This window comes from Lemur catta, chromosome 2 (assembly GCF_020740605.2).
Source record: "Lemur catta isolate mLemCat1 chromosome 2, mLemCat1.pri, whole genome shotgun sequence".
Classification (NCBI taxonomy): domain Eukaryota; kingdom Metazoa; phylum Chordata; class Mammalia; order Primates; family Lemuridae; genus Lemur; species Lemur catta.
Window position 1 is genome coordinate 222,202 of NC_059129.1, and position 16,147 is coordinate 238,348.

General features: G+C 49.4%; 1 protein-coding gene across 5 annotated transcripts in view; it reads right to left on the reverse strand.

The window, feature by feature from the left end:
* The window catches only part of NPRL3 (NPR3 like, GATOR1 complex subunit), a 41,132-nt gene extending 26,306 nt beyond the window's left edge, over positions 1 to 14,826 (reverse strand). The window contains exons 1-5 of one of the 5 annotated variants that reach the window (XM_045540955.1): positions 14,613 to 14,792; positions 10,233 to 10,302; positions 6,205 to 6,243; positions 2,491 to 2,620; positions 671 to 745 (exon numbers count right to left, since the gene is read on the reverse strand). In XM_045540955.1, the coding sequence (XP_045396911.1) occupies positions 671 to 745; positions 2,491 to 2,620; positions 6,205 to 6,243; positions 10,233 to 10,302; positions 14,613 to 14,730 (432 nt within the window). In that variant the 5' untranslated portion in view covers positions 14,731 to 14,792. Of the gene's footprint in view, positions 1 to 670; positions 746 to 2,490; positions 2,621 to 6,204; positions 6,244 to 8,755; positions 8,820 to 10,232; positions 10,303 to 14,612 lie in introns of those variants that run through there. The other 4 variants (XM_045540956.1, XM_045540957.1, XM_045540960.1 and 1 more) reach the window with 4 other exon arrangements.
* Between the last annotated feature and the right edge of the window lie 1,321 nt (positions 14,827 to 16,147).

The following is a 16,147-nucleotide window of genomic DNA, read 5'->3' on the forward strand; positions in this document are numbered from 1 at the left end:
CTGAGTCACCACATGACCCAAAATTCCACCCCTAGGCATATATCCAAGAGAAATAAAAACATGTGTCCACACAAAAACTTGCATACAAATGTCCACATCAGCACTGTATAATACATAATGACAACGCAAGTGCCCGTCAAAAGACAAATGGATAAACAAAGCGTGGTCTATCCAGACAATGGAATATTATTTGGCCATAAAAAGGAATAAAGTATGGACACATGCTACAACATGGATGGACCCCAAAAACATGCTGAGTGATAAGCAGGCAGGCAGCACAGGTCATGAACTGTATGATCTCATGTACATGACACATGCAGAACAAGTCAATCCACGGGGACCGAGAGCAGATCAGTGGTTTCCAGGGGCTGGAGGGAAAGGAGGGAACGGAGAAACTGCTTCATGGGTACAGGGGTTTCCTTCTGGGGTGGTGACAATGCTCCGAATCGAGACAGTGGTGATGGCCACACAGCATTATGATTGTCCAGATGTCATCAAACTGTACACTTAAAAATGGCAAATACTGTCAGGTGTATTCTACCACAACAAAAAGAAGGAAACAGGGAGGTAGACTCTGCCCACGCTCTAAGTCGACGATGCACTCATTGGAAATGAGCTGCTTTTCCCCTCAGCCTCCTCCCTGATCTAAGCCATTTATACAAATACTCACCCTCAGCGCAAATACCACATTGAAAAGAATCATGGTAGGTGCTTCCCTTTTCGGGGATGGATCTGTTTTGGAGACCTGTAAAAGAGGCAAAATTCTAATAAACTGAGAGCTGTGACTTTGCAAGGAAAGCTGTTTAAAGCTATTCTACTTCAGGCACGGGAAAAGGCCCCAGAATATAGCAGAACCAGAGAAAAACAGACCCCAGGGTCTTTGAAAAGCAACTAGTGACTTTGCTCTGGAGGGGTGCCCACTGGAGAGAGAGTCACAGCTGTGACAAGAGTGAGAAGGTCAGTACTCTGACCACCCCAGTCCACAGGAGCGGACAATGCCCAGAGCAGATAGATGTAGAGGGCTCAACGGGATGGAGGACCCAGACCCACACCCCGCTGCCATCCACAGTGTCTACCTGCACCCACCCAAGCTTCTACACCAGGTAGGACAAGTACTCAGCACAATTTAGACAGCACAGTGCTTACGGCCAGCAGAGGCCTGAGCAGGCCGTGGTGAGGCGGATCCAAGTACTTATTTCTGTGCTCCTCGCTCTGGCACCCAGCCAGCTTTGGTCCCAAAACCAGGGCACTCAAAAGAAGCACTAGAAGGGGCACCACAGAGCTCTGGGAAGTCAACTACAAGCACTGCCACCAGGAGGAGTCAGAGCCATGGCTGCCCCAGCACACATCCCCACCCCTGCCAGTGGCTCCAGCTCTACAGAGCGTGACTGTCAGCAAGTGGCCAGCTGTCCCCTCCACCACCCACAGACAGGGGACTGAGCCCCTGTGGGGGTCCTGGTATGAAGGAAGGGTGCTGTCCGTGGGGCCAAACAACACCCAGCTGCCTCAGAAGCTCCTTCCATGGGCTTATTCACAGAGGTTTGCAAATCACATCACAGAACCTCACACAATTTCTGCAGTGTATAAATGTTGCTAAACCTTACACTGTTGCACAGAACCCTACAGAATCTGTGTAACGTTGTCACTGATCCTGCCTGCATGGAAAGAGCTGACTGGCGGGCCCTGGTGCACAAGTCCCCTTGGGTATTCCATCTTGCTAACACTCCTCAGTGCTATGACACTCATTCATTGGGGAACACATGTAGAGGTTTAGCACAATGGTAAGTGCTAAATAATAATAATATTGGCTATTAGAATATCATTTAATAAGAAGAAATGCTTGCACCACTTTGAAGGAAGTTCAGGAGTTTGACAGATGCCGGTTAACTCATTCTCTTGGCTTCCCCTGGAAATAGACATCCTACACATAAAGGGACGGATACAGCAGAGACCCAGAATGCTAACAGCAAAAGCTAGGAGAAGGGACTGAAATATCGGGGGGCAAGGCCACCTGTCTTTTCTTCTGCTGGATCCCCAGGGCCTATGAAGATGCACAGCTCATAGCAAGTGCCTGATCACATCTGCAGCCCAACGGCTACCTTCACCAGAGCTGGCATCAGCCTCAGTCTGAGGCCCCCACAGCTAGGATGGGCCAGGCCTGCCTGCCCAGGGAGGGCCACACCTGCCCAGGGAGAGCCTCACCTGCCCAGGGAGGGCCATACCTGTCCAGGAAGAAGCAAGCCTACCTTCCCAGGGAGAGCCATACCTGCCCAGGGAGGGCCATACCTGCCCAGGAAGAAGCCCACCTGCCCAGGGAGAGCCATACCTGCCCAGGGAGGGCCACGCCTGCCCAGGAAGAAGCCTACTTGCCCAGGGAGAGGCCTACCTTCCCAGGGAGAGCCTCACCTGCCCAGGGAGGGCCATACCTGTCCAGGAAGAAGCAAGCCTACCTGCCCAGGGAGAGCCATACCTGCCCAGGGAGGGCCATACCTGCCCCAGAGCATGCTGCAGCAGTGTTGGGTGCCCAACAAACCGTACATTATCAATCTTCAGTTCAAATTTTTGGCCACACATTTCAGACTTGGTTGCCAAAATTGTTGCCAGAATAACATCTGAAAATCTTAAAATCAAAAAAAGGTAGAGTGAAAACATGTTAACAAAGTATCACAGCACCATGCCCCACCAGCCCCAGAGGGGAAGGGTCTCAGTATATGGCAGCTTCATGAAGTTGCTCAGCCCCCACTGCTGATGGAAGCTTCTATCAGTTGCCCTTTTGAAGCACTCCCCCAGGGTAGGGATGTCAAATCACCAGAATTACAAGGTAAAAGGCATGAGAAGCACAGACTGAAGGCACATGCTGTCATTTCTCGGCATGCTCTACAAAATTCAGGAGAGAAACAGTGGCAGTTTGCTTTCGAAAGGAGGATCAGCTGGAGCTGGCACTGGTCTGAGGGGCTGCTCCTTAAGGCTCATGGGCATAGGGGGGCCTCTCCCGACTGTGCTCAGGTTTGCTGGGCTGCACCCTTCAGCCACCAGCCCCTCCCCCCACAGTGCCATGTAAAGGGCAGGGGGACAGAGCTCAGCCACGCGTGCCAGCTGCTGACTACCCTGCTCAAAGCATGGCTCCCTGGCCCTTCACTCGTGCCAAACACCTAAACTTCCCAGATTCTATCAGAGAAGAAACTTTGTGTAAAATGTGCAGACCCACTGTGATTACAGTTACTTCCAAACGGCACAGACACAGAGTGCACACGACTGGGTGCCACGGAGCAGTGGGAGCAGCTGTGCTGCGGGTGAGAGCTCACCCCTTTCTAAGGGACATCTGTACACTGTGTCTCCTTACTGCACCCCTGGTCCCTCCTGCCTGGGGGGATCCGGATAAGGCAGAGTCGCCTGCAGGGGTGCCTCGGGTGGGCGCTGGCTCTTATCTCTGAAGGCCTCTGCACTAGGAACACAGATGCACTGTGTCCGATCGGGGCCTAGAGGACAGAGAAGTCCCATGCTCGTCTCTCCACCCAGGGAAACTGTTTCTGGTTTCTGAGTCAAGAGGCTGCGCTGTCTTGGGGAGGGCAGCTCCAGCTCCCCCAGAGCCGTCTTCTGCCCCTGTGCAGGGAGACTCCTAGAAGAGACCACTGAGGAAGGATGCTCCCGTGTGTGTCTGTCATGCTTCTCCCCTGGAGGCCCTCTCGGTGAGAGCGGGGGACTAACATCATACCTCCTCCCTTTAATGATGAAAAAGGAAGGTCTGCTTCCAACTGCTGCCACAGCTGCTCAACTCTGTAGCAGCAAATGATCTAGGATAACACAGACCTAGGAATAGGGCCGTTTGTTCCAGGCAACCTCACACAAAGCAGGGCTATAAGAGAACTGACCTAGAGTCATCCTTGAGCAAACAGCCCAAAATGCAAGACAAGCAGCTGTGGGATTCCTTCTAAGTCTCTCCCAGGCCACCGGGGCGCCTGGGGTGGCCAAGGTCTGGGGGCTCATGCTGGTTTCCAGCCTTCCTCCACAGCTGGCACACCTCACTGTCCCAGTGCCCCCAGGCCGCGGACACACAAGGTGCAGAGGGTGTGACCTCAACAGGCTCCTTGCCTCCCACATGGTCGGGGGGTAGCTGGACCTTCCAAAACCAATCTTGTCAGACGCATCCTGGGAAATGCAGACCCATGGCCAAGTCTTTGGCCGTCCATTGCGGGTCTCTCCTTCCCTGGAATACGGCTCTCTGGAATGACTAAACCAGAGGTGCAAGATTCCGGAGTCTCAGCCACAGGCATCGTGTGCTTTCGTCCAACCTTAAAGGGCTCGCTCTGTCCTGTAACTCACATCTGAGGTGACATGGTGATGTTTAAGAAGGGTTTGGGGAATTTAAGCCTCACCAAACACTTCTGCTCCAGCAACTGGTCCAGTGCCAACATTTCACACACCATCTAAACAAATAGCGCCCCTCCACTCTGCCACCCTGTGCCTCATGGGACGCAGAGAGAACAGATAGAAAAATAACCTCCCCTACTCCAGAAAGCTCAATTTCTCCTGTAATAGCCAAAAATCTCCACCGAAAACCGCTGGTCTGTCATGAAGAGCCAAAGAGATGCCTCGGCCCTGGCCCTCAGGCACCAGTCCAGGGACCCAAGTTAGTTGGCTTGTGGGATGGGGCCCGGGACTCTCAGAGGCAAGCCATGGTAGCCCAGTTCACAGCTACAAATACCTAAACCCCAAGGCTCCACTGGACACCAAATAGAAGGCTCTCTCCTCGAGACTGCAAAGGGAACAAACTGGAAAGCCGTGCGCTGCTGAGGTTAAAAATCGCACTGCCAGATGATGTAATATTAATCATCTTCATATTACACATGTATGATGAAAAAACACTTGAGTGTCTTTATATTTCAATAGTGTGTCTGATAATATAATTGCACAAAGACAGGATTATATCAAGTAATCGGGGGAGGGGGCATAACTTACAAATAGCAAATTGAACCACAAACAAGTGACAATGTTTTTTGGTTCTAAAATCTGTAAAAGTCCTTTACCCCCCCCCCCTTTTTTTTTTTGAGACAAAGTCTTGTTCTGTCACCCAGGCTGGAGTATAGTGGCATGATCATAGCTCACTGCAGCCTCGACCTCCTGGCTTCAAGCAATCCTCCTGCCTCAGCCTCCTGAGTAGCTGGAACTACAGGCAAGTGCCACCATGCCTGGCTAATTTTTTAAGAAAAGTTTTTGTACAGACAGGTCTCACTGTGTTGCCCAGGCTGGTCTCAAACTCCTGCCCTCAAGCAGTCCTCCTACCTCAGCTTCCCAAAGTGCTGGGATTATGGCATGAGCCACTGTACCTGGCCATTTTCCTTTGTTCTGATGGTAAAAGGCCTGATAAATGTACTGCAACACAATAAAATAGCTGTTACAAAAACTAAAAAATCCTTGAATAACTTGGAACTTCAAGGAAAACACATTTAGGAAGATGAAGCAGCTTCCCTGGAAAACAGGCCAGGACCTTCTACTCCTGCTGAGCCACTCTGGAGCAGGGCTTGTTCTCTATTCTGGCCAAAAAAGGGAAGGGAGGGCAGCCTGGAAGGGAGCTCAAGTCTCCCCACTCACCTCCTTGCTCGGGCTTACGGGCCTGTGTGACCTCCAAGGTCCAGAGGAGGTGCACTGTCAAGGGGAAGACAGTCCCATCACCCTGCCCTCCTGGGACAGCACTGTACCAACTCCGGGGGAACAGTCTGCCTCTACTGGGCACATGCAACCCCACCTAGGCCTGAGCATCACGCTTAACGCCCAACCCTTGGCCCCTCTGAAAAATGAAGAAAGGAGTAATGATCACTGATCTCTCTAGGGTGGCAGTGAGCTAGGGAGCCAAGAAGCCTCACCCCTGCTCACCCACACCCCTTATAAGACTACTGCTGCCTACCTGGAGGAGAAGGAAATTTGTGTGACATGCCTGGTCCCAGAAGTCTCCGTGGTGCCAGCTAACCATGCCTTGGCCTCTTGGGTAATACGACATAGCTAAATAACTGGGCAGAGAAAGGGCAGGGCCATGGGGGAGTCTGGGCACTTGTCGGGGGACTGGGGCAGTGAGGTCCAAGCCACGGTCTTTGTGCCTCGTTAGTCATTCTTCAACATTGAGGGAAATCAGGAATGAAGCACAATTACAAGAAGAGAAGGCAGCAGAATCAAGACAGAAAGATGGTGGAGAAGTCTTGGTCTTACCCTGCAACCAATTGCTCATCGGTTGGAGGACATGGCTCGCTGAAATAGGAACAGGACCATCAAGACCAAACAGAAACATATTGTTTTGTTTTTTTAAAAAAATAAAATGAAAAGTTACAAGGCTGTTTTATAAAAACAGTGTTACAGTCTAGCAGAAGTACCACTATTAAGCATTAACTGCTGGGTGTCAAGACTAAGCAACTTACTGGACAAGAAAGAGGATATATACGCTCCCCATGTTGAACACTTACCATGGGGTTTTCTGACCAAAGTTCAAATTCTCATACATAAATACAGTTTGGGCAGGAAGGAGAGTCACTTTTCAGAAGCAAGAACAGGGCTGGAAGACCTGGGTGAGACCCCAGCACCGTATGTATTAGCTGGATGCCTGTGCACAAGTATCCACAAAACCAGTTTCTTGGTTTCTCACCCGTGTGGTAAGAAGTTGTCTACATGGGATCACAAAAGACCTGCACAGGCAAACGCCTTCCGACAGCTGTAGTGTCGTGTGAGTATCATCAGCCCCAGTTCTTAAGATACTGTGAGTGTCTGCACAGCTGACCTCCCTGAGCCTCTGCCTGGAGCGACCGGACAGTCGTGGTAGATCCACACATATTTGTGTCAGAAAACATCTGGGCCACTTCACTATGCAACTTGCATTTTTTACAAGAGTTTAAGACTTTATGTTCCTTGGCAGAGATTTTTGTTCTGGGACATGCTGCTTTTTATGTATCCTGAAAAGAGAAAAGGGTCCCGAATCCAAGAGTGGAAACGAGGCGGGAGCCCTGCCGGGACACACTGCCAAAGACCCACACGAGAGAAATACTCAAGGAGGGAGCCCTTCCTCAGCAGCTCACAAACTGTAGCTCATCGGGGTGTGTGGTATTACAGGGTTAAGTTTGATGGACTTCTCCAAGATGGTCCAGAAAGTCAGAATCCTGCACGCCGGAGTCTGAGCTTCACCTCCTACAAATGGACAAGGCTCGATGCAAGCCCTTCACCCCCCGAGGGAAGGAGCGAGCACACAGGGCTTCCGAGCGTCAGCAAAGTCCCACTTCCTGACGGGAGCACAGTATGGACTTGTCTCTGCCCCTCTGAGGAAGGCGCTCACTCACTGAGACATGGATGTTCCCGTGGCATTGGCTGGCTCGGGGAAGAAGAGGTGGAGGTGACTGGCCACCCTCAGGCGTCTACAGCAGACAGTGACGTTAAGGCTCAGTCCACAGAAGGTGCCCACCACACACTGTCGGATGCACAGCGAGAGTCCAGCCTGAACCCCTGAGCCTGCACCTGGCCCAGCACACTGCCCTGCAGCGTGGGCGCAGTGGCTGGGCCAGGGAGGAGGTGGGGAAGGTTTAAACTTGGGGACACAAGGCCACCGTCTTGTGTATCCATCCCAGCTACACGAATAAACGGGCATCTTCCTACCACATCAGTGTAGGGCTAGAAACACACATGCCAGTAGAGGAAAAGCTGTGGACAGAGGCCGGGTGGAGGCCCGTGTGTACCGGGTGGGAGGACTGCGTGCTGTGAGCTGGACAGTGCCTGCCCAGCCCAGGCACCCGGCCTAGGACCCAGCTGCACCGCAAGCTGGACCCACTGCGGCAAGACAGCGGCCAGGCCTGAGGGGGGCAGCAGTGTCAGCAGATTCCACAGCCTCACAATGGTATCCGCATCCGAGAGTTAAAGGGCAGAGATGGAACTGGGAAGGTCTTCTGGATTGTGTTTAAAGTATAACGATTTCGGACAATTTTGACAATAAAAGGAATCACCTTTTCTCCAAGCTTCCCGCTCCCCGTTCTCTGTGGCAGTGGCAGAGCACGGCTCGAAGTCTCTGAGAGCGGGGCCAGGAGATGGCTGTCCATGTAGGGAGGCGGCAGCCGCACATCAGCCTTTCTGACAGACACCAGGTTTTCCCTCAGACTTCTCTGGGTGGCTTTTCCCCGGCCACCATGGGGGACACATTTACGCATGAGCTCCCCAGCCCCTAACACCCAACCCACGGGAACACTACAACTTTTCCGACCTTGAATTTCAAGTTTGAGAGACGTTGGACAATATCCATTTTCTTTTCTCCTTATTGAATTCTAGGAAAGGGTTATAAAAAGTAAGTAACAGCTAATCCTGACACCCTGAAATGCATCTTGATCATGCACCTTACAAACCACACCAGCCTGCTCCCTAAGCCAGCACTGTGTACCATGATGGAAATATTCCCAATCTGAGCCATTGAATACAGTAGCCACCGGTCCCGTGTAGCCACTGAGCACCTAAAATGTGGCCAGTACAACTAAGGAAATGAATTTTATTTTATTTAATTTGAGTTCATTTCAATTTAAGCAGCCAACTGGCTAGACAGGGTCTGCAACGCTGGGCAGCACAGCTCTGCTGTCCTCACTTCTCTGAGGCGGGCCACCAGCACTCAGAGTCAACGCGCAGCCTCGTAACGCTGCCTCAGTCTGGCCAAGCAGGAACGTCCCACTGGTTCCAGAAAGAAAAGCACCTTTGAGAACAACCATCAAGGAAGACACAGAGAACGGGCTTGACCCACCTTCGCTGCCTCGTTCCAGGAAGGTGCTCCGAGCTACGACGGGGCAGAGCAGGGCCGGGGGGGCCTGTGTGACAAAATAAAGCAGGAGGGGAACTGGGGCCCTAAGGATATTCACCTGCACCCTGAAAACACTGGGGGTGCACAGTGGGATGCACAGATGCTACGTGCTAAAATTCCCAAATGGAGCAAATCTTAAATTTAATAAAAGAGATTCCAGAGAGAACCACTTCCCTCCCACAGTTTTCCTTCTTCATTATGTTAAATATTAAATTAATTCCCTAGAAAACATCCTCATGGTCATTTTATCATAACTCTCTAACATGGGGGGTGGGCGGCAGCAAGTTCTGCTCTAAGCTTATCTGTGGCACCAGTGGAGGGAGGACAAGACACAGCCGGCCAGCGTGAGGGGCAAAAGCTTTCTATGTGCCTCTGACAAACAAGAGTTTGTTCCCCGCCACCACTTCTAAAGGACAAAACAACCATAGCTCTACATCAAGAAGGTCATCCCCTGGTGTGTCCAGCAACTCCCCCATCCCCTGCTACCCCCGCCTGCCGGTCCCTCTGCCAAAGATCACTCCCCTCAGAGGCAGTCATCAGTCATGCCAGAGGCCCCAACATCCTCACAAAAGAGGATAAAAATCACACTCTTGGAACTGCACGTTGTTATGGCAGGTGTGGCGTCCTGTCAGAGAACTGGAAGAAACAGTGCGAGCTCACTGCCTGGCAAAGGCCCGGCGCGGGGATCTCAGCTACCTTCTCCTGGGACAGGGGAGGTCAAGTCCCTCTCCCCATGCAGACCCCATCTGTGTTTAGGCGAACCCCCAGGCAAGTAACTTACAATCTTTTCTCCTTTACTTAGGCCTATGTTAACATTTGCTAAGTTTTAAAATAACATTAAAAGGCAGAAATAGTCATTTCTGAAGTTTCTACTCTCATAGCACCTACCGGAGAGAACAGAGGGAGCAAACACCGGAAGGAACAGGACCCACCTTTCATCTGTAACTAAAAGAGCGTCCAGGGTCGTACCACCCCAGCTCTCAGCCCTCTGCCCGTACCACCACCTTAGCCCGGCCACCCGGAAGGGACCTGACCAGGCTGTGCTGCACCTGAGCACCTGACCTGACGTCTAGGTAACGCGCAAGGAATTAGATCCAAGGACAACACAGGGCTCTGCTTTCCTCTATGTTCTCTCATAGGAGATAAACACCCCACATGGACATGGCCTCATCTGTTCTCAGACCTGCTTTGACAAGCACACAGCCCAAAACTGGAACGCGTGCCCAAATTACTTCGGCAAGCCAGAGACTGGCAACGCGATCCTCAGCTCTGTGCTACCTGAAAGCACCCACTAAATGGGAAAAAAAAAGGACACCGGATTTCTCAAGGGAGAAAACATCTGAGTCAACAGAAAGCTGGTGCTTTGCCCAGGCCTGGGACCAGGATGTCCCCCACCCTGGAGTGACCACAGAGTCCTTACCTGGAGTCGCCATCCTGGTCTTCAGTGTGGTCGCCCATGTTGTTTACAGCATACCTGCTACGTGGCTTATCTGGGCGAGGGCAGAAAGGGGAGAATGGCTAAGAAAGCATGATCCCTCCACATATAGGATTACGGAGCCGTTAAAATCCATGTTTTCTAAAAGCGGTCTACCCATACAATAGAATATAATTCAGACAGAAAAAGGAATGAACATGGATGAACCTTGAAAACATTATGCTGAGTGAAATAAGCCAGACACAAATATTGAAATATCTAGGCCGAGCACAATGGCTCACGCCTGTAATCCTAGCACTCTGGGAGGCTGAGGTGGGAGGATCACTTGAGGTCAGGAGTTCGAGAGCAGCCTGAGCAAGAGTGAGACTCCGTCTCTACTAAAAACAAAAAATAGAAAGACTTAGCCAAACAACTAAAAATAGAAACAAAAAATGAGCCAGGCACGGCAGTATGTGCCTGCAGTCCCGGCTACTCAGGAGCGCTCAAACCCAAGAGTTTGAGGTTGCAGTGAGATATGAGGAATTCAGTAAACCATGCTGTAAACAGATGTATTGTCATCCAGACAGAGAAGATTTAGCATAATTCTGAAGGGCCCTAAGACTTTCAGGCTGGTAAATGAGCACTGGCTTCAACTTAAGATCACTAACTGCATTAGCCTCTAACAAGAAAGTCAGCAAGCCCTTTGACGTTCTGAAGCCAGGCTTCTCTCTAGGTGTGAAAGTCCTAGATGGCACCTTCTTCCAGTATAAGGCTGTTTCATCTACACTGAAAATCTGTTGTTTAGTGCAGCCACCTTCATCAAGGATCTTACCTAGATCTTCTGCATAACTTGCTACAACTTCTACATCAGCATTTGCTGCTTCACCTTGCACTTTTATGCTTTGGAGATGGCTGCTTTCCTTACGTCTTGTTAACCAACCACTGCTAGCTTCAAACTTTTCTTCTCCAGCTTCCTCACCTCTCTCGGCCTTCACAGAATTAATTAGAGTTACGGCCTTGCTCTGGATTAGGTTTTGTCTTAGCCAGTTTGATCTTCTATCCAGACCACTAAACTTTCTCCACACCAGCAATAAGGCTATTTCATTTTCTTATCATTCAGGTGTTCACTGGAGTAATACTTGTGGGTTTTTTTGTTTTGTTTGTTTGTTTTTTAAAGAAAGTAGGTCTTGCTATGTTGTCCAGGCTGGATGTAAACCAGTGGACTCAAGGAATCTGCCTGTCCTGCCTCCCCAGTAGCTAGGACTACAGGCACTCACCTTTGCACCCAGCTTGGAGTAACACTTCCAATTTTATTCAAGAACTTTTTCTTTGCATTCACAACTTGGCTAACTGTTTGGGATAAGAGAAATAACTTTCGGCCTAGCTCAGCTTTTGACACACCTTCCTCATTAAGCTTAATCATTTCTATCTTTTGATTTACAGTGAGAGACATGAGACTTCATTTCACTTAAAAACTGAGAGGCACTAGGGTTATTCATTGGCTCAATTTCAATACTGTTGTGTCTCAGGGAATAGGGAGGGCAAAGAACAGGGAAAGAGATGGGGAACAGCCAGCCAGAATAGTCAGAGCACACACGTTCATTGACGAAGTTCGCAGTCTTATGTTGGAGTGGTTTGTGGCACTCAGAACAATTACAATATTAATATCAAGGATCACTGATCACCATGATAGATATAATAATAAAGTTTGAAACAGTGCAAGAATTACCAAAATGTGACACAGACACACAAAGTGAGTACATGCTGTTGGAGATAGCACAGAGAGACTTGCTTGACACAGGATTGCCACAAAGCTTCAATTTGTATTAAACACAATAAAATGAAGTGTGCCTGTATGCCCACACACAACCTCTCAGTACATGATGGAAATAGCATAAGCAAAAGAAAGAATTTTTAAATGTACATACAGCAATAGCCTCCATATACACAAATAATAATACTTTACCAGAGTAATAAATCTTAAAAACCGAGTGATGAACCTAAGAAGAGTGCAAAAGGCCCACAAAGATAATGGTAATGCTAACAAGGGAGAAAAGAACAACTAGAAAATCTAGCATGTTCTTGAGTGGGAAGATTCAACCTAAAGATGCCTTCCCAGTTAACACATTTAAAACTACCTCCAATAAAACACCAGTGGCTTGGGGGTGGGCCCTAATACACTTGATGCCAAAGTTTACAGGAAAAAGTAATTAAGAACAGTCAGGATAATGCTGAAAAAGAAAAATAATGACAAAAAATTTATCTAGCCTAACAGTATAATAACATAGTATAAAGTTACAATAATTAATTAGTATGGGACCCACACATAAACAGATCATTGAAAAAATAAGAAAGGTGAAAAATAGATCCAAATTAACATGGAAATTTAGTATGTGATAAAGGCAACAGAATCAATCAGTGGAGGCAAGGTGAATTATTCAATAAAATCATGTTAGGACTAGGTAGCCATATAGAAAAAATTATGTTGGCTCTTGGACCAATCTCACTCCCTGGCCGTAGTGCCCCCGTTAGCCGCGTCTCTGTCATAGCTCCTGTTCCACAGGGCTCCAGATGCAACCAAGCGGTGCAGCCACAACTCTCGGCAAGTGCCCAGAAAATACCAGCTCTTAGGAAGAGGCCTCACCTTACGCCAAGATAAACACATTTAAAAACAAGCCAATGAACATTCTAGAGAAAAATATGGAAGGCTTTTCTTTGTTGTTAATAATTTTGGAGAGGAGAAGGCCTTTCTATGCATTACAAAATTCAGAAAACAGAGGGAGATAATCATCTAAAAGCTGAGGGGAGAGGCCTCAGAAGAAACCAACCCTACATCTTGATCTTGGACTTCTAACCTCCAGGATATGAGAAAATAATTTTCTGTTGCTTACGTCATCTAAAAAACAGAAAACTTCAGAAAACACAAAAGATCAGACTGAGATTCTGACTCCATAAAAATCAAAACTCTGCCTGGCAAGTACTACACAGAAAAACTGGCTAAGTATTTATAGCTTTGTCACGAAGACCTATTTTTATCTTAAATATATAAAGAGATCCTTCAAATCTATAAGGAAAGAGTCAAATAATCCAAGAGAAAGTTAGGCAAATTAGGCAAAAATCCAAGCGAAAATAGGTCATTTCACTGAAAAGGAAATGCAAATGGCTCTGAAAACAGGAAAACACACTTACTCTCAACCACAAAACAAATGCACATTAAAAGTAGTATCAGATACAATTCCACCTATAGATTAGCAAAGATTGAGAAATCTAACCTATTAAAAATAAATATGGTCATTATCCTTTAGACCCAACCATCCCACTTCTGGGATTTCATACTACAGGTATGTCGCAAAATGATAAATATATAGAAAGGACATTTGTACTGCTTGTATTAGCAAAAGATTGAAACAACTTAAATGCCCATCAACAGAGGACTGTATGAATACATCACAGTAAGTTCATTTCATGGAATCCACTGCAGTCATTGACAAGGACAAGGCCTCTCCGTGGGTTCTGATTCTATATTCGAGGTGTAGACGTAGGTGAAAATGAAAACGGGCAGAACAGTATACATGGTGTGCCTTCCCTTGCGCTCAGACAATAAAATAATGCACGCATACGCTCGTATTTACATGGAAGGCTGCGGAAAGACGCACGGGAACAATGCTCACTGGAGCTGTCCCCATAATGGAAACTGGAGGGCTGGGGGTCAATGGTAGGAAAGAATTTTCTTTTCCTAGTCTAAACACCTCTGCACCTTTAAAACTCTGTGCCCTATCAACAAGTTTAGAAATAATTTAAAAACAAAATATAAATCAAAAGCTGAACACTCGTAATAGTGAAAAGCCGCCAGTACGGCCGCCACGAAGAGGCCGATCCCTGTTTGCTGCACCGGACGGGGCTCCACGGCAGAGGGTTTAACGGGGAAACGGCGCCGTGCAACAATGTATCTGTGTGAGGGAAAAACCCTAAACAACATTCTGCTTTCCTGCGGACACACGCTCGGCATCTCTGTACAGAAGGGACAAGGGACAATCACCAAGATGGCAAGTGCTTATCCCTGCGAGGGGGAGGAGCGGAACTTGGGGGAGGTGGTCAAGGACAAGGCTAGACGTGTCCGTCACTGCGCATTTTGCGGAGATCAGCGCGTCATAAATTCTTTTTTTTTTTATAGGCTGGAGACTGATGAAATGCTAACAATAGCTGTTTTGGTGTGGTGAATAATGAGTGATTTTTCTCTTGCTTTTCCTTTTCTACACTTTCCAAATACTCTGTAAGGAGCAGTATCGACTGCGCGCTCAGGAAAGAAAAGTCACAGGAATGCGGCGGCCACGTGCGGGGCGGCCGCGGTCCGAGCGCCGGGCCCTCCGCCCAGCACTCACTTACTCGTCTGGGACGCCGGGTGCTCCTGGCTTCTCTGGAAGGGGTACCTGAACAGCAGCTTGTTGCCCCTGCTGCCCGAGCTCACCAGAATCACGCTGATGGGGCTGGTGCTGTCCCCCATCCTGCCGTGGAGCCGGGCCTGGGCGGAGGGGCCCGAGGAGGAGCCGGGCCTGGGCGGAGGCGCCCGAGGAGGGGCCGGGCCGGGGCGGAGGGGCCCGAGGAGGGGCCGGGCCGGGGCGGAGGGACCCGAGGAGGGGCCGGGCCGGGGCGGAGGGGCCCGAGGAGGAGCCGGGCCGGGGCGGAGGGACCCGAGGAGGGGCCGGGCCGGGGCGGAGGCGCCCGAGGAGGGGCCGGGCCGGGGCGGAGGGGCCCGAGGAGGGGCCGGGCCGGGGCGGAGGGGCCCGAGGAGGACTGGCCCGACCGAGGCCGAGGAAGCCTGCGCAACCGTCCTGTACTCCACCAGTCCCGGACCCGCCAGGCTCGCGATACTTCCGCGACGCGGCCAGAAAGGGGCGCTGAGAGCGAGCGCCGACTCTCCGGCCGGGGGAACTGAGCAGACGCAGGCGCTCGTGTGCGCAGGCGCGGGGCCTCCCGGAAGCCTCGGTCCCGCTCGCTCCGGCGCAGGCGCGAGGCGGAGGCCTGCGCTCGCTCGTGTGGATTGGGAAGTGGTGGTTTTTTTATTATAGGAGTGAGGCTTGCTTTGGGCAGAAAGTTCCAACTTGAAAATAAAAGTATAGAAAGATAAAAGTTAAAAAAAATCATTTCAATGCCTCACAGAAATAAATGTAAGGACTAAAACTGCAAAACTCCTAGAAGCAGCCGGCTGTGTTGGCGCCTGCAGTCTTGGCACTTGGGGAGGCCGGGGCTGGAGGATCGCTTGAGGCCAGGAGTTGAGGCCGCAGGGAGCTCTGATGACGCCGCTGCACTCCAGCCTGGGTGACAGAGCGAGACCCTGTCTCAAAAAAGAAAACGTCTTAGAAGCAAACATAGGGGTAGATATTCGGGACCTGGGATTAGGCAATGGTTTTGAAAAATGGACACAGGATATGGGTAGATATTTCTCCAAAGAACATAAACAAATGGCTAATAAGCATATGATAAGATGTGCAACATCATTAGTCGTTAGGGAAATGTAAATCAAAACCACAACAGGATGCTACATTGTGCTCACTAGCAAGGCTATAATCAAGAAGATAAAATAACAAGCGTTAGCAAGGACTAGAGGACATGGAGAAATTGAAATCTGCACGTACTGGTGGTGGGCATGTAAAAAGGTGCGAGCTACTTAGGAAATAGTCTGGCATTTCCTCAAAGGGTAAACAGAGTTAACATACGACCCAGTAATCTCCCTTTTAGATATACAGCCAAAGAAATGAAAGCGTATGTCCACACAAAGACTCATATGTTCTTAGTGATATTATTCCTAATAGCCAAAAGTGGAAACATCCCAAATGTACATCACCTGATGAATGGGTGAATAAAATACGGTATAATCCATACAATGGAATACTATTCAGCCATAAAAAGGAATGAAGTAA